The sequence below is a fragment of the Sesamum indicum genome, linkage group LG5 (assembly GCF_026168435.1).
Source record: "Sesamum indicum cultivar Baizhima isolate 11 linkage group LG5, ASM2616843v1, whole genome shotgun sequence".
NCBI classification, from domain to species: domain Eukaryota; kingdom Viridiplantae; phylum Streptophyta; class Magnoliopsida; order Lamiales; family Pedaliaceae; genus Sesamum; species Sesamum indicum.
This window is the reverse complement of record NC_142661.1, coordinates 13485633-13509331: the sequence shown is the minus strand read 5'-3', so window position 1 is coordinate 13509331 and position 23699 is coordinate 13485633. Positions and strand designations below refer to the sequence as shown.

The 23699-nt window shown below is 34.3% G+C and overlaps 1 protein-coding gene across 1 annotated transcript; it reads right to left on the bottom strand.

Moving 5' to 3' along the window:
- Positions 1–2885: 2885 nt before the first annotated feature.
- On the bottom strand, positions 2886–10745 carry LOC110012025 (uncharacterized). The gene is made up of 5 exons (XM_020694102.2): positions 10672–10745; positions 8149–8971; positions 7988–8059; positions 3463–5607; positions 2886–3363 (listed from the first exon to the last, which is right to left on the bottom strand). The coding sequence occupies exons 2-5, from the start codon at positions 8822–8824 to the stop codon at positions 3023–3025; spliced, it is 3234 nt and encodes a 1077-aa protein (XP_020549761.2). The 5' UTR covers positions 8825–8971; positions 10672–10745; the 3' UTR covers positions 2886–3022.
- Positions 10746–23699: the final 12954 nt, after the last annotated feature.

Genomic DNA, 23699 nt, shown 5'->3' with positions numbered 1-23699 from the left:
CTCTCCTCCATCTGCAACCTGAATAGTTTTTTCATCAGCATAACCTTGTTCATTGCTGAGGGTTTCTCGTACATATCGGCAAGAGTCTGTAGAACTTCCTTCGTGCTCTTTGCTCCCTTCACATGATAGGCGACATTCCGAGAGAGCGACAGGATTATTGCGCTCATCGCCTTTCGATCGAGCACCTTCCATTCTTCATCACTCGTCTTCTCGGACTTCTCTGCAAGTGGTTCGTACAGGTCCTTCCCGTACAGGTAGGCCTCCATCTGCATACGCCAAAACCCAAAGTCGGAACCATTGAACCGTTCGACTGGAAACTTTCCCTCCATCTTAACTCCTTGAACCAGGCTCTGATACCAGTTGTTAGGAAATGGATCGGGTTAAGATGGATAACAGGTGGAATATGAAGGCGATAAAAGACACACGAATTTGTTAACCCAGTTTGGATATAAATCCTACGTCTGGGGGCGATACCAAGCCAGGAGAAAACACTCAAAGAGGAGGAAAATTGAGGAGTACAACACACACACACTTGTATGCAAGTCTTCACCACACGTGAAAAACAACACTCACCCTCGTCTCAACTCTTTCTTTTCTCTCTACTCTATTCTACTTTGCTCTATAAAACAATGCTAATAAGAGTAGTATATATAGCCATGACTTATCCTTTTTCCAACTCAACTTGGGATTTCTAAGTTGAATGAGGTTATCCTTCTCCAACTCAACTTTGAATCGGGTTATCCTTCTCCAACTCAACTTGGGAATTCTAAGTTGAATCAGGTTATCCTTTTCTTCTTCAAATCAATCTTCACAACTTAACAAACTTGTCATCACAAATCCGCTATGCCCATTCCGTTGCAAACATAAGCGTCGCAAATTTCCTATAATTAGAAGAAAATACATTTTGTAATAAAAGATCGTTATAAATGTCGTTGCAACCTCTCTTTGGTTGTTGTCAGATAGTTCCCGTTGTAAATTTCGTCCTAAATATATACTTATTTTATTTCTAAATGAAATTTGCCGAACTTTGCAACAGACTGTTTGCACTGTAACAATATTTTGTGATGCACAGTGAAATTCCGTCACAAAACACTGTGATGGGTCTTTTTCTGAGTCCCTTCGGCCCTCAAAAAATCCATTGCAATTAACTAATATTCTTTCAGTTTAATTTAATATAGTTCAACAAAATTATAATGTAAAAAATACAAACAACTTATTTTTGATATTACAAATAAGTAGATTATATTTTATGAAAAAATAAATAGCAATTATATCTCCCTGTGCTTTTTAAAATATATAACGGAAATGTATCGGGAGATTAAATGCTACTTTTTAATTACAGGATCAAAAATGATAACTTTATAATCAATGAGACCAAAAGTGAAAACGCACTAAATTACGGAACGAAGAATATCATTTTTCCAAGATAAACTTTAAGTTCGTTGCTTCAAGTTTCTGCATTCCATTAAAATAATTTTTATCCAAATTAAAATTTTGAAAAATAACAATACTAATTTACTTCATTACCCTTATATGATTATATCGTAATAATAAATTAGTCTAACTAGAAATTCAAAGAAATGTTAACACTTTTATAATTGAACAGATAGATAGATATGATAAAGATCCAAATTAGCAAGAAATGCATGATCACAATTTAATGAGCTCAATATTAGGAAGGATAAATTACAATCAGCTCATTGAAATTTGTCAATATTACAAATATTTTTATTATTTAAAATATTATAAGAACCTCCTTGGGATTATCTGCCGTCTAACAAATACCCCCTACAATGTTTTTTCACGAGGAGGTATTAATTTGTTAGACGATCATTAATTTTATGAAATATTTTTAATCATGAGAAATCTTAATTAGAGGTGTTAATTGTAATTTACAGAACAAGTACTTAACATAAAACAAGAAAATCACATTTTTAGCCCTATATAATAGGCTCTTTATCAATTAATTAGTCCAATTTGTTACACTTTTCTCATATTTCTTCACATAAATCTAAAAAAAAAAATCTCAATTATGTTAGTCCAACATGACTTTTTCGTCCATTTTTTTAACAAAAAAGTCACGTGATTGTTAGTGAGTATACGTGCTGGTCTATTTTGGTGGGAAACAACGGCTTTATAAGAGAAAAATAAAAATTATGGCTCACACCAACATTTTTGCACCCTGAAAATTAATTTTGCAAGTTGTTAAGGAGCCCAAGCAAGTCCATTGAGTGTAGAAGCTGAGTAAAAGAAGAGCTCACATATTATTGTGGAAGGTCGACATAGTTGACGATTTCATGGACACACAAAAATTTAGGTAGAAGATTCTACAATTCCGAGGGGCAGTGTAGGTGAGTGTGATTTTCTGTGTAAAAAGTCTAGTGTTGTTATACTTGGGTTGTAAGAAAAGTGGAGCATGCATGAAAGAAGAAATCAAAAAGTTTCAAGGAGTTATCACAATGTTGCAATGGAAAGTGAAAATGTTGTTTTATGTATTGATGATATCTTGGATATTTTTCTTTTTTAGTCGTTTTGGTTGAGTCACCTTCTTGCTTCCTACACTCCATACAATATACTGCGGTTATCTTTTCAATTTCTTTGATTTCAGGTTTAGTTGTGGCTGAGTTGAATGATAGAGTTTTTGGTTTGAGGGGATTCGAGGCAGGTTAGGTCAAGGAATATTAAATTTTCGTTTTCTCAAGTCAATGATAGAATACATGTTATGCTCACGTGTTATTTTTTGCCTCCAAGAACAGCACTTAGCGATCACTCTTAATTCATGTGCCTTTTTCGTAAAAAAATTGAGCGAAAAAGTAACGTCGGATTAACATTGAGATTTTCTTAAAATGTATGAGCCAATGTGAAAAAAAAAATAATAAATGGACTTGATTGAAAATGAGCTTATATTATATGAGTCCGAAAATGCGATTTAAAAAAAAAAAAAACCACACACACACACATCATGAAGATTTAGTGGTTGTTCCCTGGAGAGCTTCTTGATGCATGAATTTGTTCTATTAATCTAATGAACTTGAGCTTGGATCTTCTTGACTCTTGCCAGCACATTCATCATATCAATTCTATTCTCTGGCAAATCTTCAGTACATTCCAGGGCCAAAGTCATGACTAACCTGAATAACTTACTCTTAGCATCCAACTCTGCTTCATTCATCATCGTAACTAGTTTAGCATCAACAATCTCCATAATTTCATCCTGTAATGATTCAGACACCCACTTCTTCATGGTCAAATCCCCCGTAAATTTATCATCCGTGGGTTTTTTCCCAGTAAATATTTCCATCAAAAGGATCCCATAACTGTAAACATCAACCATAGTGGAAACCATACCTTCTGACCCATATTCTGTAAAAACGAAAATCTTCTCTTAAATCAAATAAAAAAATATAATAAAATTTAGAATAAAAAATCCAATGCAGCAATATTTGTTAGGAGAAATTGTACCTGGTGCCATGTATCCCAAGGTACCAAGTGTCTTAGTTTGCACCTTTATTTCCTCTCCTCCCAAAAGTTTGGCTATACCAAAATCGCCTAGGCGTGCGACCATATTTTCATCGAAAAGAATGTTACTCGGCTTCAGATCACAATGAACCATCGGAGAAGAATAACCGTGATGTAGATATTCGAGTGCAGATGCCACATCGATCATGATTCCCAGTCTTTGTTTCATGTCCAAGAAATTATTTTCAGAGTAGAGCCACTTGTCAAGGCTTCCTTTCGGCATATATTCAAATATTATGGCCTTAAAGTCTTCATTCGAGCAACTGCTGATCACCTTAACTAGATTCCTGTGACGAATATTGCGCATTGCTTCACATTCTCTATCAAAGCTCTTGATTGCGTCTTGAACATCTAAGTTGAATACCTTTATAGCGGCTACCACTCCATCAAGAAACGTTCCTTTGTACACCTTGCCGAAACTTCCACTCCCTAATAAGTTGTCTGCAGCAAACTCTTTTGTCGCTTTAAGAATTTCTAGGTATGAAATCCTCTGTCTAAGCGCGATACCGCTCTCAACTTGAAGCTTGTACCCCTTCTTCCTGAATCTTATCAGTATCCAAGTTAATAAACCAATGATCAACACTGAAAATGCACAAAATGGCAGAACATATATCAAAACCCTATTTCTCCTTGGCTTTCTTGATTCTGTTGCTTTACATGCCATGACATTGAAACGTGCCGCTCCACATAGAGCGTTGTTGCCGATGAATGAGGCTGCCGAAAAGTTCTGGAAAGGCCCTCCATTTGGGATTTCACCACTTAGCTCATTGAAAGAGAGATTTAAATAGACAAGGTGACCTAGTTTCTCCATCGACGGGGGGATTATGCCGGAGATATTGTTGTGGGATAGATCCAAGTATTCCAAGCTAACTAGGTCTCCAAATTCCTCTGGTATTGAGCCATCTAACATGTTCATTGACAATGAAAGATTGACCAACTCTTGAAGTCCCCCAATACTAGTTGGAATCTCACCAGAAAAATTATTCCAACCTAAGTATAACTGTCTCAATCCAGCAACACTTCCAATTTCTTGACCTATAGCACCATACAAGAAGTTGGATGACAAGTTCACAACCAAAACATCCTTATTTTTCCAAAAACTTGATGGCAAGGATGAAGCTAAAGCATTGGAGTCCAAATAAATCTCTCTCAACGAAGAAATATTTCCCAAACAACTCGGTAATTCTCCCGAGAACTTGTTCTTGCTCAAATTTAGTTCGTATAAACCCTCCAAATTGCACAAACCACTTGGTATTCTACCTTGAATTCCATTTTCATTTGCTTGAAATCTTTGCAGAATTCTCAGGTTCCCAATTGTGTCTGGAAATTGCCCTGTAAGATTATTTCTAGCCAAGCTTAACCAGTATAAGTTGCTGAAGTTACCGATTTCTGTAGGAATCACGCCTTTTAGGCCACAACCGGAGGCATGAAATTTTCCAAGAGAAGCCGACAGGTTGCCTGAGCTCATGAAGGATCTGGGAAGAACTCCGTCTAGCGGATTATAGCCGATTTGTATGGTATTTAATCTCGGGCAGTTTGTCAATGCAGTAAGAAACTCCAATTCAGTCTTAGTGGGATCATTTGTCAATTGGTTTCCTTCAAGCATTATAATCTTCAGCTGGAGTAAATTCCCAAGAGTCATAGGTATATTTCCATCAAAAAAGTTGTAACCAAGATCAATTGCTTTAAGTACTGATCCATTTGAAATAGAGCTGGGAATTGGTCCTGTCAGCTGATTACTTCCAAGAAAGACTCCTTGCAGATTTGGGAGCCTGACGGCCATATCTGTTGGAAGGCTGCCGGAGAGAGAGTTTCCGGTGAGCGCAAGAACTTGTAACGTGGAGATATTAAAGATGGACATTGGAATTTCACCGCTAAGGTTGTCAAAGCTAAGGTACAACTCTTGCAGGTTTGAGAGATGTCCTAATTCAGTTGGAATAGATCCGTGAAAGTTGTTTACGCCTATGTCGATCATCTCCAGGTTTGATAGATTGCCAAGTGAAGGTGGTATGGTGCCTACCAATCTGTTTTGTCGAAGACTTAATACTTGGAGCACTGGAGCATTTCCAATCTCTTCTGGCAAACTTCCTGTTAATACATGAATCTCAGAATCACTACAACAAGATATAATAGTAATAACAAAATATCCAATGACAATATATTCTTTAATTTATTTTAGTCCATTTAGATTGAATTGTCGGTAACTAAAAGCACTTTTTTCACTGTAACTTCGTTCATGTCGTGTTTTCATCATTTAATTTTTTATTGAATTCTTTTTAATTTTTATAATTTTAGGCCTTCTTTTGCCCAAGTTCACCTCCACAAGTAAGAGAGCTAAACTCCAAACGAAAAAAATGACTGAATTCGTAAAAATTAAAATATGTAAAACCAAAAATGTTGTTCAAAAAATTTATAGGATAAAAATACTGACACAAAAGAATCAATAGAAGCAGTAGTTTTAAAATTTTACATGATAACACATGCATTTTTCTTGCGAGAATTGTGAACTCCGAACAATGCACATGACCAAAATATTATCTTAAAAAATTAAAAAAAATAATATCAAATAACTTACGTTAGGGTAAATTATATTTTTAGTCCCATAGGTGGACCTGTTTTTAATTTTAATCCCATACTCAGACGAATTTGCATATTTAGTTCCATATGTGGTTTTTTTTTTTCTTTCAATTTGAGGACCAAAGAGGGGATTCCGTTCAAAACTTAACGCCAACTTGAAGTTTTGGACGGAATTCCCTCTTTGATTCTCAAATAAAAAGAAAACCACATATGTCCTAGTTACTTTTTGCTCAATAGCAAATGAGGTTTAATAAACAATATGTCCAATAGAAGTAATAAAGAGCATACAGACTTTCACCTTCGTAGGGTAAAAAATTGAATCTAATAATTGAGAACATTATTTAAAAATCAAGTCACGCATTGAGGACAAACTTTTAATTGTCGATTTGTAGAGATCTGTCCAATTTTTTTCCTAACATAGTTTTGTTGTACTGATAAAAAATCTTTTGATTAATTTCAGGAATAATACATATAATACATATACATATATATATAAATATCTCACACCGGAAGAAGTTAATGCTAATTAATTACCTTTGTCGTAAAAAATAAAAAGTTGCAATGTAAATTCTTGTTTTATAAATAAGGCCAAAATATTTGTTATAATTAAAACGTCAAATATGTTGATAATAAACAATTATTATCACTAGACTATCATTATATATGTCATTGATGACAACTTTATACACTATTTTTATCATTAATTTTTTCTAAAGATCATTTTCACAAAACTATGACTAATAAAATTATAAAACCCATTATTGGAACAAAAGAAATTCTTCTCTCACTAATTAAAATTAGGGTTAAATATATTCTGCACCGCTAAACTATACATAAAGTGCATTTACACCCCTAAATTATAAAATGTAATAAAATAACCCCTCGTAATATAGATCAAATTTCTTATGACGATAATGACCATATTATTTACACCCCTGAAAAATATATATTACAATCATTCTCCTAAATTTAATTTGAATTGTTAATAAAAATTTTATTTAAAATAAACACTACACAAAATCTATATTTTCGAGAAATTGTTTGACATGTTCAAGGGAAATTGATCTGATTTAAAAATAATTGACTAAAAGATTATGTAATTTTAATTATCAAGGAACAAGTAGGGATTTTTCATTTACTTAAAAAAATTATAAAGGTTTCCAAACATTAATCATTAGTTTGACATGAAGCGGGTGTAATTTCAAAAATTTGGAAGGATCCATTTGTATTTAGATAAACTCCAAGAGGAGTCTTTCTGATCATTCCCAATTAATTTAATAACCTAATTATGACATTTAATTTTTTTTATCAGCAGTTGTTGTCATAAGATCATCAATCTAAATTTAGTAACGTTGACTATTTCTTACAGCCCCTTCATATGGAATTATGGGACCATATAGTACTATATCTTAGTCATATATAATGATTACAGCGAATCCTCATTAAATATCACCACACGTCTGTCTAAATTTTGAGGTTGTTCAACTACGTTTTGTTGCATTATAATATGTAGGAGCAGCCAAATTATTGGTAAAGAAATTAAGAATGTCTGAACAAAATACCAAATTATTTATCACTCTGAATTCTTCAATCATTTTTCAAAAACTTTTCTCATGTATTATTACTACAAGTTTACTCAATTCGAAGCAAATTCTGGATATTTCCGACAAAATTTGCGACAGATAGCTCTTCGTCAATTCCTTGTCGATCTTGTAACAGAACTTGAGACAATTATACCGTTGCAAATTTAAGTTTAATTCATTTAAATTTTGCGAGGATTTTGCTACATTTTTTGGTATAGGAAATACCCGTACCAAATTTGTTGCAAAATCCATCGCTGCTGTCGCAAAGTCATTCATACTTGTTGATCAATCACTGACCGGAGTGTTACCTGTCAAATTATTCCATCCCAGATATAGCCCCTCAAGTACTGAGAAGTTACGAAATTCCTTGGGAAGGCTTCCTGCATCGACACGAACCGTCACAAGCTTCAACACAAGGGAAAGAAAAAGCTAGCTAGCAAACACCAAAGAAGAAGTTTAATTTTCTTACCAGTGAATCGATTTCTGGACAAGGAAATATAAATAGCTTGTGTGCATTTGTCGAGTGATGGGAGTTCACCCCCCAACTGATTGCTTGTAGCAGACAAGGCCCGCAGCCTAGGCAGATTGCGACAGATATCCGTCGGGAGAGTCCCTTGTAATTGGTTGTCATTGAAATCGATAACCCCCAAAGAAGAGATGTTGAAGATGGAAAAAGGTATAGTTCCAATGAGGTGGTTGTTCGAGAGATCTAATAGTTGGAGACTACCCAGCAATCCAAAACTCTGGGGAATCGAGCCCGAGAGCATGTTGTACTGAAGAGACAAGTGCCTTAGCCGGTGCAGAAACCCTATTTCCTCCGGGACGTCTCCTTGGAAACTGTTGTTTCCAATTTCCAAGAAAACGAGGAAGGAAAGATTGCCGATTTCTTTGGCAATGGTGCCACTTAGGCCCGCACTTAGAAGTCTAATCGAGGTCACTCTCGTCGTGTGCCTTGTGCTGCAAGTAACACCGTACCAATTGCAAAACGGCGTTGCTTGGGTCCAATTGTTTAGCAAGAGGTTGTTCGGGTCGGACGTTACACGATTCTTGATGGCTAAAAGGGCTGCTTCATCATTGTACGATGAGCCCGTGCTAGTGATCCCCATGCAAATCACTAGCACCAGCACTGTATGTGCCCAACCCATATGCTTGAACGTATGTGTGTGTATAAAGAGGAATTTCTCTTCGGTTTTAACTATGTTGTCCACATATATATATGTATGTGGGAATGGAGAATGGTAGCTGGGATAATGAGGTCTTCCACTCCTGCTTCAACGGCGGTCTACAAATACCTAAGATGACATGCGAAGAATGAGGCCAGGTCAGCTGAAGAAAATGTTAATTGTCTACACACGTGGGAATGGAGAATAGGAGGCAGGACAATTCAGATGCCACTATACAATTAAAAAATAACATTAATTAACGATAAATTAATGTAACTTACGACTCAATCGATATTATGTTATATAAGGTATATTGTCCGCTTTAATATCGTATGAACCTCATGATTTTTTTATCATAAAAACATGCCTCTCTAGGAATGAGGCTACGGGACTTATTATTACTTATAAGTCGCTGCAGCAGTGCGTCATCTGCAATTAATGTGGGACGTTTGTCTACATCACCAATCCCTAAACGAGGCGCTTGGAACAAACACATGATCTCATTTCCACATACTACGCAATTGATGTTGCACAAATTTAGTAACAATTAATCGATATGTGTAATGGTACCATCACAGCTTTCTTTTTTTTTTTTTATAGGAAAAATATAATTTATTCAATCAAGCAAGGTTATGAGGAGCAGTATTTGCTGATCTCTAAACATGTTTGATACCATCAAAGTCCATAACTGTATAAGCATAGACAGTAATATATTTTTGTAGCGATGGTAACGACATGAATTATGTGGGCTATTAATGTCTTGTCAATTAACTAATGCTAGCTTTAATCTTCCCATATAACAAAGTATTAAATAATAATATTAAAGTGTCATAATTAATAAATATAGCTCAACTGATAATATTTTTAATCTTAACACTATATTTATCAATGACAAAAATTATGCATTAAATTATAAATATAGATAAGTCTAAAATACATTTTGAGTCCTATGTATTAGTGGGGTAGGTGGCATATTAAGGACACCCATTTTTGGAGGTTGCATATATTTGAACTTTCACAATTTAAGAAGTCCGCCCGTCGACTGACTCAATAAAATTCAATATTTTTCCTACCACCTACGACACTGACAGAAATTTTATATATATATATATATAATTTTAATCATATACATATCACGGGTGGCGATCGTAGCTGTGTATAGGCCCGTTTTTGATATTTTGGTGGGCTTAAAGCGAGTAAGAAAAAAAAAACCCCTAACGAAACATATAAAATGGTTGATCCATAATTATAACTTTTTTTATTATAATTTTAATTGATTAATACAATAATACCTTAACAAATAATATGTCATATACCTAAAAATCAAAAAAAGAGGCACAAGAAAGTAGCAATATGATAGCGACTAAAATGGATAGTTACTTTCTTTATTCCCAATTGACCTAATATGTAGCACCCTCGTATCGACACTGATTATAAATTAAATTATTTCAAAAATATCATTTTTCTTTTCAGTAAATAAAATATTTTCAAATACAACTTTCTAATATTTCTTATATATAATTTGTGAATATTTTTATAATTTTTTTGTCAGTTCTGCACTATTATAAAATTTAATTAAATACCAATACTCATAACTAACCATTGAGTTAATTGGTCCGATGAAATTGAGTAAATCAATTATAGTAATTATTGAATCTAACAAACTTAATTAATAAATTAATTAATTAATTTTAATTTAAATAATCAAACTCATAAAATATTCTGATTAAATAATACATCAATCAATATAAATTACAATTAGTAAATGAACTAATCGAACAATATAATTATATAAATTAATAATAATTAAAATCTAAAACTTTCCTTACCTGAGTTTTGGAACTTTGGGTGAATGTGTCCGTAAGGTGCGAGAGTGTGGTGTTCAAGTTTGTGTGTACGAGTGTGATTTTGTTTTAATTTATATGTATATATATACATACGTTATGTACATATGTATCTAAAGGTTGAGGCGGTGGGGTGGGCCGGGTGGCTCCCACCTCTTTTGTCTTTTCACCCTCTCTTTCGTCTCTATCTCTCTACATATATATGTATATACATATACTATTATTATTATTATTATTATTATTTCTTTGTTTTGGACTAGAGGCCCCCTTTCAGAGTTGGGTCCTGAGCCATCGCCCTAGACAGACCACCCTCAAGAACGGGTCTGGTTGTGTAACTATGTCCTTAGCAGTTAATTTTAGGAAAAAATTCATAAACTCCCCTTATGATAATAGAAATATTTAAAAAATTATGTTTTGCCTTTCTCTCACATCTAATAAATATTTTATTTAAAAATTATATATTTTAAAAAATACAGTGGCGGCGGCATCAAGGACGCGCCCTCCTCACCCATGGGCGACGGCCATTGACTAACACAGCTAGGGCGACCACTTCTGGGCAACCAGCGAGCGTTGCCCAGACTGGTGGTGGGGCAAGGGAAGGGGAGGGTGGAGGCGAGGGGTGGAGGGAGGCAGGGAGTTATAATTCTTATTTTGAATTTTTTTATAAATTATAATTATATATATTATAAATATATTTTAATAGTTATAAATATATATTATAAATCAAAATAATTATATATTAATAGACTTAATTTGAACGGTTGACTAGAAAGAGTATTTTATCATTATTTCTAAAAAATAGATTATTTATTCATGTCATAGAGATGATTTTTTATATTAAAAATTTCATTGGAAAATTTTTGATATTTTAATATATCACCCAAGATCGAAATGAATTTAACCCGTTAATTTTAGTCCTAGAATTAATAACTTTATGCAACTTCAGTCCTTCAAGCAAAACTTAACCTGAATTCTACTGTACCAATTGAGAATCTTTAGAATTGAGAATTTTATTGGATTTGATTGGAAAATTGCATGTGGAAAGCACGTGAACAAGGATGAGACTAATTTATATATATATATATATTTTGTGTGTCTAGCTAAAACCCATTTCAAGACAAACCACGACATGCAATTGTTTTTTTAAAAAACATATTTTTAATTTGAGTCCTGAATTATATAAATTATATTTTTATAATTTGTTTTTAATAATATTAAAATAATTAACCCCTTAACCAAACCACTGCCCATGAGCCGAATGGCAACTGTGGTAGTCGGAGTCCTTAAGTCGAAGAAAATCGAATAAATATTATCATTATAAATGGCCACCCTTAACATGCAAGATTAATACTTCACAACTATATAAATAATTAATGACGCATTTATAGTGACAACATAACATAACGACAAATATTTTTGTTATTAGTATTATCGTCGTACATGTGTTACTATAAATTTATAAGGGAAAAATATTTTTTTAGTCCGTTAGGTATGCCCAATTTTAGTTTTAGTCCTATAAGTATGCCCATTTTTTATTAACTCTAGTAACTTGCAAAATTGATTAGTTTTAGTCCTCCGATCGATTGGATTTATAATTTGCGCTAGAAAAGTGATATGGCATGACACCTAGATGCATTTTTGTAAAGCTTCGGAATCTGCCAAGCACAATTGACATTGCCTCTCCCATCGGGTCTCGCCATCCACCGCGCCTGACACTCCAAGCAGCACGCACTGCATTGGGTCCTATGGAAAGGAGTTGTTGGACACACCCTCGGGCTCCTCTTTATTCTATTGTGTACCTCGGTGCTTCTTACTTGGGAATCCCTTACCGCTCCGTGGGTTCCAATCATTCAAGACAGAGGAAAAAGTTGATTTATAATCCTATGTGGCTAAAATTTTGATGTGGAAAACAAATTGGCCATCTTTTGGAGGGAAGAAAGGTGACTTTTCTTCTCTCCAAACTTGCACAAAAGATGATCAATTTGTCTTCCACATCATAATTTTAGCCACATAGGATTATAAATCAACAAAAATGCATCTAAGTGTCATTCCATGTTACTTTTCCGGCGTAAATTACAAATACAATCGATCGGAGGACTAAAACTAATCAATTTTTCAAGTTATTGGAGTTAATAAAAAATGGGCATACTTATATGACTAAAACTAAAATTGGACATACTTAACGGACTAAAAAAATATTTTTCCCAATTTATAATGACAATAATAATTTTATGCACAAATATTTGGTCACTGATTAATTTTAGTAGCAACATTTACTTAATTAATTTGTGAGTATTAAAGTTATAAAAATTGTTATAGTAATAAAATAAAAAAAAAATCATTTAATACATATAACTAGTGACTATTTTAATTTTGTTACTTATTTTATTGTCGCTAACATTCTTTTTTATTGTGAACTTTGTCTTGTTATGGCGGCTGTTAGATTCGAATATTGCTGTTAGGAGTGGAGGCGTTATCTACAATAATATAACCATTAATTAAGGTAATGTTTATGACCCTTCATTTACGGGTACTAATAGAATCCCTCAAATATTATTATACGTACCTGTAATAATTTATGTGGCTATTATGTCATTGCGTTCCTTAATTAGTTCTAGAATAGTCGTGGTCAACTTTTGAAACCACGTAAGGAAAGCACACCTAAATCCGCAAGATCCTGGATTGGATTTTGCAAAAGTCATTGAAATTAATTATGTGCGTCTTGCCTGGTGTTAGAATAGATGATTAGAAAGCCAATTAGATTGTGCGTCATTAATCTATTTGACAAACTCGATATTATGTAATATTATTCATAAGTAGAAATGAGTGTTCATTATTGGCTTTATTTTTGTTGCGCTCATTTATAACATCACAACAAAACCCATAAACCATTTAGATATCCCATACAGTTGGACCATGTATTGGATGACGGTTATGAAATCAACTGCTATGGGATTGGATCTGAAACGTTTCAAGTAGGGGTTGGGCATCGGGTCGGGTTTCTCGGGTATTACTCGAGTCTAACTGGGTACCTATCAGGCTTGGGTATTTTATTGCAACTGAGAGTTTTTTTTTTCTATTATTATTTTTATTATGAAGCAATGAAATTTTATTCACAAAAAAAATTGTAATTGCAAACAATCACAAAAGTCCATTGGCCCAGCTAAAAATATAACCAATAGCCCAACACCTATAATTTATAAACTCATTTTAAATACATAATTTCATAAATAGCAATAATAAACTCAATTTTTGCATTAGCAAAACGAACACACCCGGACCTCTAGTTTTGTTATCAATTAAATAATAAATTTAATTTTTGCAAACAAGATCAACAAAATAATGCATGAAATAATTACATTCTAATCATCAATTCACAATTACATGTGAAGTACTAGATCCAAATAGTCGAAAGTAGTCCAGTCAAATATCAATGATGGTTGTATCGACTCACAATTTTGTCAACTCTACAAGAAAATAGAAAAAAATATTGAGATTAATATAAATACAAGTATATAGAATTTAATATAAAACGAAGCAAAAGAAAAAATAAAAAGTACATTGCTCAAACATTTCAATTTCACTTAAATGTTCTATGCTTATTGCTTAGAATTTTTACGGATCCAATCTTGAGCACAAATGGCTTGAATAATTTTAGGAGATAATGAGCTCCTAAATGCATTAAGAACACGTCCACCAATGCTAAACGCAACCGTTGAAGCAACAGTCAAGACGCGAACTGCCATTATATCTTGAGCCATCTTTGAAAGAATTGGAAACCTCTTAGTGTTCACCTTCCACTATTTTAATATATCAAGCTTTTTCCTATATTCTTCAATATCCTCACTAAAATATTTTTCTAACTCTGATTTCACGTGATCTTTCCCCCTATACACGTACATCATATGTACTCTTGTTGTAAAGAAAACATGCGAGTCGCGTTCTGTTCATCATGCATAGACATTTCCTCTGATGAGGAAAAAGATGAAGAAGCCGAGCTTTCTATAGTTCCTTAACGAGTGTGTCCATTCTTAACTTATAATCATTAAACAACTCATGAAGACCATCCCTTACTCTTTCGTTCATAGCACTACTTTTTCCAATACCACCAATAACTTGTCAAAGAAAAATTCGACAAACCCTAATTTGTGACGTGGATCAAAAATCACATCATAATACAAAATCATATTCATCTTTTCAATTGATCCCCAATAGTTATCACATTTTTATTGCCATCTCACTTAATTCAACATCATCACTATTCAACCATCTTCTGTGAAGCAAATCAACTTCATATATTTCATAAAATACTGTTATGTATATATGGCCCAAAATCCCGGAGCCCAAACCCGACAAGCCCACAACCCACTCTTGGAGGCCCTCTACCCACCGACCCGACCCTAACAGGTTACCCGACCCGGGCAGCTCACTTAAATATCACTCCTTAACCCTAATCGGTCAAAACCCTCACTCCTCTCTTTCTCATCCGCCGACCCCTTCTCCTCTCTCTCTCTTGCACCCTCCGATGACGGTTAGAACCACCTCCGATCGGCCAGTTTCCGAAGCCAACTTAATGGCTTCAAGGAAACCGCCTAACCGTCACACCCCCTCGGCCGTTACTTGAAGAGTTGTATAAATTGGGGGTTCTATCTCCCTCTTCGGGTGCGCGCAATTCTGAAATCTGTTTTCTCCTATATTCACTCCGATATCTCTGTGAGTTCACTGTGTGTGTTTCTTAGTCTTCTCGGTGACCTCTGAGGTCTTTGTGACCCGTGTTCCTAGGGTGATTTTGGTGAGGTGCAACCGTGGGTTTGTGAGGGCTTTCGGGTTCTGGGAACGGTACTCTTTGGTGACCGAGTCCCTCTTTCGGTTTATGGATCTGGCTTAATACCTGAGCCATTTTCAAACAGTGATTTTATATCTTTCTTTTATTGTATATTTCTTTCCTGTAAATCTCTATTTTTCGGGGCTGTAATTTCTAAGGAGTATACACTCCATATCTGTTGTAATAGTTGATAGGATTCTTTGTGAAAGAAGAGTACCACTGGAGGGTTATACCCTACAGTGGTATCAGAGCCCACAATCTGATCCGTGCAGATCCGTGGTGGTGGTAACTTCCGATAAACCCCTCCTCTGGTTCTCTGTTCCGTTTATTTTTTCCGTTCATATTACTGCTTTTATTATTACAGTCTATATTTCTGTTTACCGTTGGTGTTGCCCCCTAATATCCCTCTTGGCCAGACCCTTGAGGTCGTCGGGTATCTAGACGGGACTTAGGCTGGTGAGCCTCGGTTCTATATTTCTGTTTACTGTGATATTAACTACTGATTACTCTTTCCTGCTATTCTTCGCTTTATTTCCTGAGTATCTTGTCGATAACTGCTTGTGGCCTGTTTTCTTTATTTTCTGCTTATTCAGTATATCATCTGTGTGTATACTTTTCGGTTACTGTTATATCTCTGTGATTTCAGGATTGGTGTGTGTTTTTCTTTGAAATTTACACTGTTTTTCGTAACCTTGTATTTTGGAGTATTTGGTAGTAATTGTTTATATCTGGTTCTGAGTGTTTCCTGTTTTTTCTTTCATTACAAAACTCAGAAAATTTGTTTTTTTTTATATTAAAACCTTTTCAAAATGGCTGGTTACAGTCTTCAACCCTTTGATAGAAAATCCGACTTTTCTATATGGCAACAAAAAATGAAAGGCATCCTTATCCAACAAAAAGTTTTTAAAGTCATTGATGGCAAATATGTGGAAAATATCTCTGAAGAAAAGAAACAAGAAAATGATGAATTTGCATATTCCTCTATTGTTTTGAATCTGTCTGATACTGTTTTACGAAAAGTTGGAAAATTAGAATCTTCAAAAGCTTTATGGGATAAACTTGAAGAATTGTATACTGAAATTTCACTTCCTAACAAATTGTTTTTATTAGAAAAATTCTTCAGATATAAACTTGATCTGTCCAAGAATATTGATGAAAATCTTGATGATTTTACTAAGCTAATTCAGGATATTAAACTTACGGGTGACAAATACATTGATGAATATTCTCCTATTGTGTTGCTAAATGCCATTCCTGAATCATACTCAGATGTTAAGGCTGCCATCAAATACGGTAGGGACAGTGTTAACATAGAAACTGTAGTAAATGGACTAAAAAGTAAAGAACTAGACCTTAAGATTAATAAACCAAGTCAGAACCAGTATGAGATTAACTCTGTTAGGGGTAGGTCTAAATTTAGGAATCCTAATCCCAGATATAACAGCAGGAGTAGAAGTAAAAATAAAAGTTATAGGAGTAAGTCAAGACCAAGAGAAACAAACCTTAGGGATAATAAAATCAAAGATAGACGTTGTTATAATTGTGGTACTAAAGGTCATTATATTAAAGACTGCAGAAAACCTAGACGTGAAAATAGAAACTATGATGATAAAGAACAAATCAATAATGTGTCTATTGAGGCTAATGATGAAGTATTTGTTGTTTATGAAGTAAATTCTGTGAATACTTTTGATATGCATGAATGGCTTATAGATTCTGGGTGCACATTTCATATGAGTCCTTTTAAAGAAATTTTCTCAAATTTGAAATATGAGCACATTGGTTTTGTTTCAATGGCAAATGAGAAAAAATGTGAGATTAAGGGTCTAGGTGACATCTCACTTTGTTTTGAAGATTATAAAATGATCTTGAAAAATGTCAGATATGTTCCTGACTTGAGTCATAATCTCATATCATGTGCTGCATTAGAAGAAAATGGTTTAGAAGGGAGATGGGGCAAAGGCCTCATGAAAATTATGAAAGAATCCTTAGTTGTCTTCAAGGCTGAAATAAAACGAAACCTTTATATATGTACTGCATCCTATGATAATTTTGCTGCATCAGTTTCTAACTGTGATTTCACCTACTTGTGGCATAGGAGATTAGGCCATATTAGCCAAAAAGGCCTTGATTTTCTAAAAAGAGATGGTGTTTTAAATGACAAAATTGATAAAATAGAATTCTGTGATGAATGTGTCATGGGCAAACAACATAGAGTTCATTTTCCTGCATCCCCATCCCCCAATCCGTCTATGTCTCCATGTATCTTAGACTATGTGCATGCTGATGTCTGGGGTCCTAGTAATACACCCACTCATGGTGGAAATCGTTACTTCCTTTCTATTATTGATAATTTTTCTCGCAAAGTGTTTTTATGAGACATAAATCTGAAGTTTTTGAAAAATTCAAGAAGTGGAAAATTTTTGTTGAAAATCAAACAGGAAAAAGGTTAAAATCACTTAGGACTGATAATGGACTTGAATTCTGCAACAAAAGTTTTTCTGATATGTGTGAAGAATTTAGTATAAAAAGGCACAAGACAAACCCTTATACCCCTCAACAAAATGGGATTGCTGAACGCATGAATCGTACATTACTTGATAAAGTCAGATGTTTATTAATTAGCTCTGGGTTACCTAAAACCTTTTGGGGGGAAGCTGTTTTAACTGCTGCTCATCTTGTCAACTTATCTCCTTCTGTGCCACTTCTTGGAAAAACTCCTGATTTTATGTGGTATGAAAAATTACCTGATGTGTCATCTTTACGTGTATTTGGTTGTGCTGCGTTTGCTCTTCAAAATTCTGATAAACTTGATCCAAAATCTGTTAAATGTGTTTTTATTGGTTATCCTGAAGGCACTAAAGGCTATAGACTGTGGGTTAGGAACCAACCAGGTTTTAAAGTCTTAATAAGTAGAAATGTTACCTTCAATGAATATGAAATGCCATGTTTAGAGAAATCACAACCTTTAGAAAAAGATTCAACCTTCAATAAGGTAGAATTAGAGGATAACCAAGAAGGGGAGGAATTAGGAGACAATGAAACACATGAAACACACTTAGACGAGCAATTAGGGAACAATCAAGAGGTACGAAACCCAGAAATTCAGAACCCTCTAGACAATTACCAACTCACTAGAGATAGAGATAGAAGACAACCTAGAATACCTATTAAACTTAGGGATTTTCATACTAGCTTCAACACTGAATCTATAGAACCCTCTAGTGTCGAAGAAGCCTTAAAATCTGAAAAGTAGCTTAGTGCTATGAAAGAGGAAATGAAATCCTTAAAAGATAATAAAATATGGATTCTAGTCCCTAAACCAAAAGATGCTTCTATTGTTGACTGTAAATGGTTATTCAAGATAAAACAAGAAAACCCCATCAAATATAAGGCTAGATTAGTTGCTAAGGGTTTTACACAAAAAGAAAGCATAGATTATAATGAAATCTTCTCACCGGTAGTTAAGTATACTACAGTTCGCATAATACTTGCCCTCACTGTTCATTATGGTTGGGAATTAAAACAAATGGACGTTAAAACTGCTTTTTTGCATGGTGGCTTAGAAGAAAGCATTTACATGAATCAACCACTTGGTTTTATTGATTTGTCTAAACCTGACTATGTGTGTCTATTGAAAAAATCACTCTATGGATTGAAACAATCTCCTCGTCAATGGAACAAAAAATTCGACGAGTTTATGTTATCTTTAAACTTCATTAGAAGTCAATATGACCATTGTCTTTACTTTAAGCATGTGCATGATTCCCCAATTTTCTTAGTCCTATATGTGGATGATATGTTAATTGCTAGTCCTAGCTCATTCCTTATATCTACTTTACAAAAGAATTTGTGTAAAGCCTTTGAAATGAAAGATCTTGAAAATGCCAAACAAGTTCTTGGTATGAGCATTGCTAGGAATAGAAAATAGTTTTCCATTTTTCTAAATCAAAAATCATACCTCTTAAATGCCCTTAGAAAGTTTTCAATGGAAAATGCTAAACCCACCGCTGTACCCCTGGCAGCTCATTCTCAACTTAGCAAAGAGCAATCTCCCAAAACGATTTCTGAAAGGCAAAGAATGGACAAAATCCCTTATTCTAATTTGATTGGCTCTATTATGTTTCTAATGGTTTGTACCAGACCTGATGTTGCCTATTCTATTAGCTGTCTTAGTCGTTTTATGTCCAACCCTGGTCCCCCTCATTGGGAAGCACTAAAATACTTACTTAGATATTTACGTGGGTTTGATAACGTTGGTATTTCCTTCTCTAGATATTCTGATGATACTCGTCTTATTGGTTATGTAGATTCAAATTATGCGAATGATAGAGATAGTCGAAAATCTACATCTTCATACATTTTTACTTTGTGTGGTTCATGCATTAGTTGGAAGTCTCAATTACAACACATTGTTGCATTATCAACCACTGAAGCTGAATATATAGCAACTACAGAAGCTTTTAAAGAAGCCTTATGACGGGCTCATAAAAGAATTTGGGTTTTCAAAAGAAAAACTTATAATTTTTTCTGATAGTCAATCCTCTATTCAACTGTGTAAAAACCCCGTATTTCATGATAGAACAAAGCATATAGATGTTAGGTATCATTTCATTAGAGATATCGTAGGGAGAGATGTTATAAAACTGGACAAAATCAGTTCTGAAGAAAATCCTGCAGATATGGGTACTAAATGCCTACCGTCAGAGAAATTCTGTAAGTGTTTAAAATTACTTCATTTAAATCCTGACTGAAAATTTTTGTGTGTAGTGCTATCTTGCAGGTACACCCACGGAGTACTTTTGTTTTGGCTATGATGAAAAAGACCAGATCCAACACCCCTGACCTGCCTATTGGGTATTTGGTCCACGGTGGGGTATGTTATGTATATATGGCCCAAAATCCCGGAGCCCAAACCCGACAAGCCCACAACCCACTCTTGGAGGCCCTCTACCCACCGACCCGACCCTAACAGGTTACCCGACCCGAGCAGCTCACTTAAATATCACTCCTTAACCCTAATCGGTCAAAACCCTCACTCCTCTCTCTCTCATCCGCCGACCCCTTCTCCTCTCTCTCTCTTGCACCCTCCGATGACGGTCAGAACCACCTCCGGTCGGCCAGTTTTCGAAGCCAACTTAATGGCTTCGAGGAAACCGCCTAACCGTCACACCCCCTCGGTCGTTACTTGAAGAGTTGTATAAATTGGGGGTTCTATCTCCCTCTTCGGGTGCGCGCAATTCTGAAATCTGTTTTCTCCTATATTCACTCCGATATCTCTGTGAGTTTACTGTGTGTGTGTTTCTTAGTCTTCTCGGTGACCTCTGAGGTCTTTGTGACCCGTGTTCCTAGGGTGATTTTGGTGAGGTGCAACCGTGGGTTTGTGAGGGCTTTCGGGTTCTGGGAACGGTACTCTTTGGTGACCGAGTCCCTCTTTCGGTTTATGGATCTGGCTTAATACCTGAGCCATTTTCAAACAGTGATTTTATATCTTTCTTTTATTGTATATTTCTTTCTTGTAAATCTCTATTTTTCGGGGCTGTAATTTCTAAGGAGTATACACTCCATATCTGTTGTAATAGTTGATAGGATTCTTTGTGAAAGAAGAGTACCACTGGAGGGTTATACCCTACAAATACAATATTAGATATGACATATGAAGAAGTGGAAATGCACAATGTGAGATTGTAAAAATGCTTTATAAACTTCAATAGTAGTTTTGCCCTATCCCAATCGGATTAAATCGGAAACCCATCGAATGAATTTTTTGAAAGATCGATCCTATAAGTAAAATCTATATATTCATAAGCATCAAATACCCTTTTAAGGCATGTTGTAGCTTCTAACATCAAGTAGGTGGAGTTCCATTTGGTAGGTACGTCAAGAGATAATAACTTTTTTGTTTCCATAAATTTAGCGCATTCTTGAAATTTTTTGTACCTAGCCAGAGAGTTTCTCATGTACCTAACTGTCCCTCTAATACGAGAGATGTCCTCATGTTCATCCTTGCATTTTGAAACCATCCTGAACCACAAGGTTAATTATATATGCCATATACCACATGCGCACATATTTTCACCTAAAATGTTATGGCCCCAGTATTCAAACCCTTTTTTTAACAAGTAAACCATAACCTAATTATTATAAGATGCATTATCAACAATAATAGTAAAAATCTTATCAATACCCCCATTCAAGCAAACATTTCTCAATACCTTTACTTACTTCTTCACTTTTGTATCGGATAATTGGACAAAAATTCAAAATTCTAGTATGTAAATTCCAATCATCATCAATAAATGAGCAGTGAGACACATGTAATTGACCTTCTGAATAGATGTTTAAGTGTCTGTAATGATGCAAACCTTTTGAACATAATTTTTAACTTGATTTAGATCAAGTTAAATATTATGCCCATAATACACTTGGATCAAAATTGTTTTGATATATCCAAGCCTTCCATTCACAACAATGTGGTCTCATGAGTCATGGTACATTTGGAATAGAGGAAAGTTGCACAATTGTTGGGAACAAAGGAATATATTTACTATTTTTCTGTCTCACGAGTTGTGGGGGTTGACAGTTGAGGTGTGATTTGGTTGATGGGTTGGGTCTAACACAGTGTAGCATGGTTCGCTTGGAATCCTCGGGATCATGTGAAGAGGTCAGGCAAAACAACTTGGGAATCTCATTAGATGAGAATGGTATTGAATACCTCCCACGAGTTATTTTTCATGTGCATCGTAAAAGCGGGACATAATAAATTGTGGTTGTGGATCCCAAGCCCACAATGAATTAATTTTTCGAGATCGCATTTGAAAATGGTGGACTTTCATATAAATAGTGTAAGGGTTAAAGACTACAAGCCACGTCTTCAACTTTAATAAGAATATTACAATCATTTCTTGATCTATGTTTACATTCTTTTATGCAGATATGTCTAAGAACCCTCTAACTATGATCATGGAGACTAACAAACTCAAAAGCATGAATTATAGCGACTGGCTGCAAAATTTGAGTATTGTCCTCGATTTTGCGAACCAGGGCTATATCTTGGACAAATCGCTCCCGATGGCCTTGCTAGAGAGATCCTCTCCTGAGGAACGTGTAACGTTCGAAAAATGACTTGAGAACAACTGAAAGATCCACATTATAATTTTGACTTTAATGACTAATGACATCGAAAAACAATATAATCGGTTGGACAACAACCCCTCGATTATGCCCCGCATAGGACATGTTTATGCGGTTTCGAACAGACATAGCTGCGTGCACGACTACGGCCCCAACCACGACCTCGTCGTCGAGGAGGCGGAGCACCGATAGCTATGAATCTAGAATATTAAAAGTATTCACATTAAAAAGTATTAATTTTAATTTATTATTGATAAAATCATATTTTTTTTCTAAAATTTTTAAATGTTCCTAAAATTTGCATCCAAGTCCATTTTTTCCCTAAAAATTGCATTGTAGTTCATAATCCTCTAAAAATTGTATTATATTCTATGATCGTAAACTACTTAATTTTCTAAAAATTCCATTAAAGTTGTTTTTTTCTAAAATTACAATTAGGTCCATTTTTTCCTAAAATTACATTAAGGTCCATTTTTTTCTTAAAATGGCATTAAGGTCCACCTTTCCTAAAATTACATTGAGGTCCATTTTATCCTAATTATCCTAAAAATTGCAGTAAGGTCCAAACTTTTTTTCCTTAAAATTGTTGTAAGGTCCAATTATTTCATAAAAATGCATTAAGATCCTAATGTTTTCCTAAAAAGTGTACTAAAGTCCAATTGTTTTTCAAAGTCCATAATTTTCCTAAAATTTTGCTAAAATGTGTAAAATCAAAAACTTGAATAAATATATTTCTGTAAAATCAACAATCATCTTCATAATTACAAATAATTTCATAAATATACTTCATACAACATATATACATACATAATTTCAGAAAAAATACAACATACAGAAAATGATTAAAAAAAATTAAGAATTGTAAAAAAATTTTAGAATCGTAGAAAATTAAAAAATATACAGAAAATGATTAAAAAAATTGCATAAAATTACAAAATATGCAGAAATTACGTAACATAAATGTTTCTTAGGGAAATGTTTTTACAATAACTGAAAATTTAACATAATTTAAAAAAATAGTGGAAAGAATAAAAATTTCAGAAAATTATTAATT

Coding starts and splice junctions, on each gene's coding strand:
- LOC110012025 (XM_020694102.2), bottom strand. CDS start 8,824: ATGGGTTGGGCACATACAGTGCTGGTGCTAGTGATTTGCATGGGGATC. Junction 8,060..8,148: donor GTCCAGAAATCGATTCACTG/GTAAGAAAATTA, acceptor GTGTCGATGCAG/GAAGCCTTCCCAAGGAATTT. Junction 5,608..7,987: donor GGGATGGAATAATTTGACAG/GTAACACTCCGG, acceptor ATGTATTAACAG/GAAGTTTGCCAGAAGAGATT.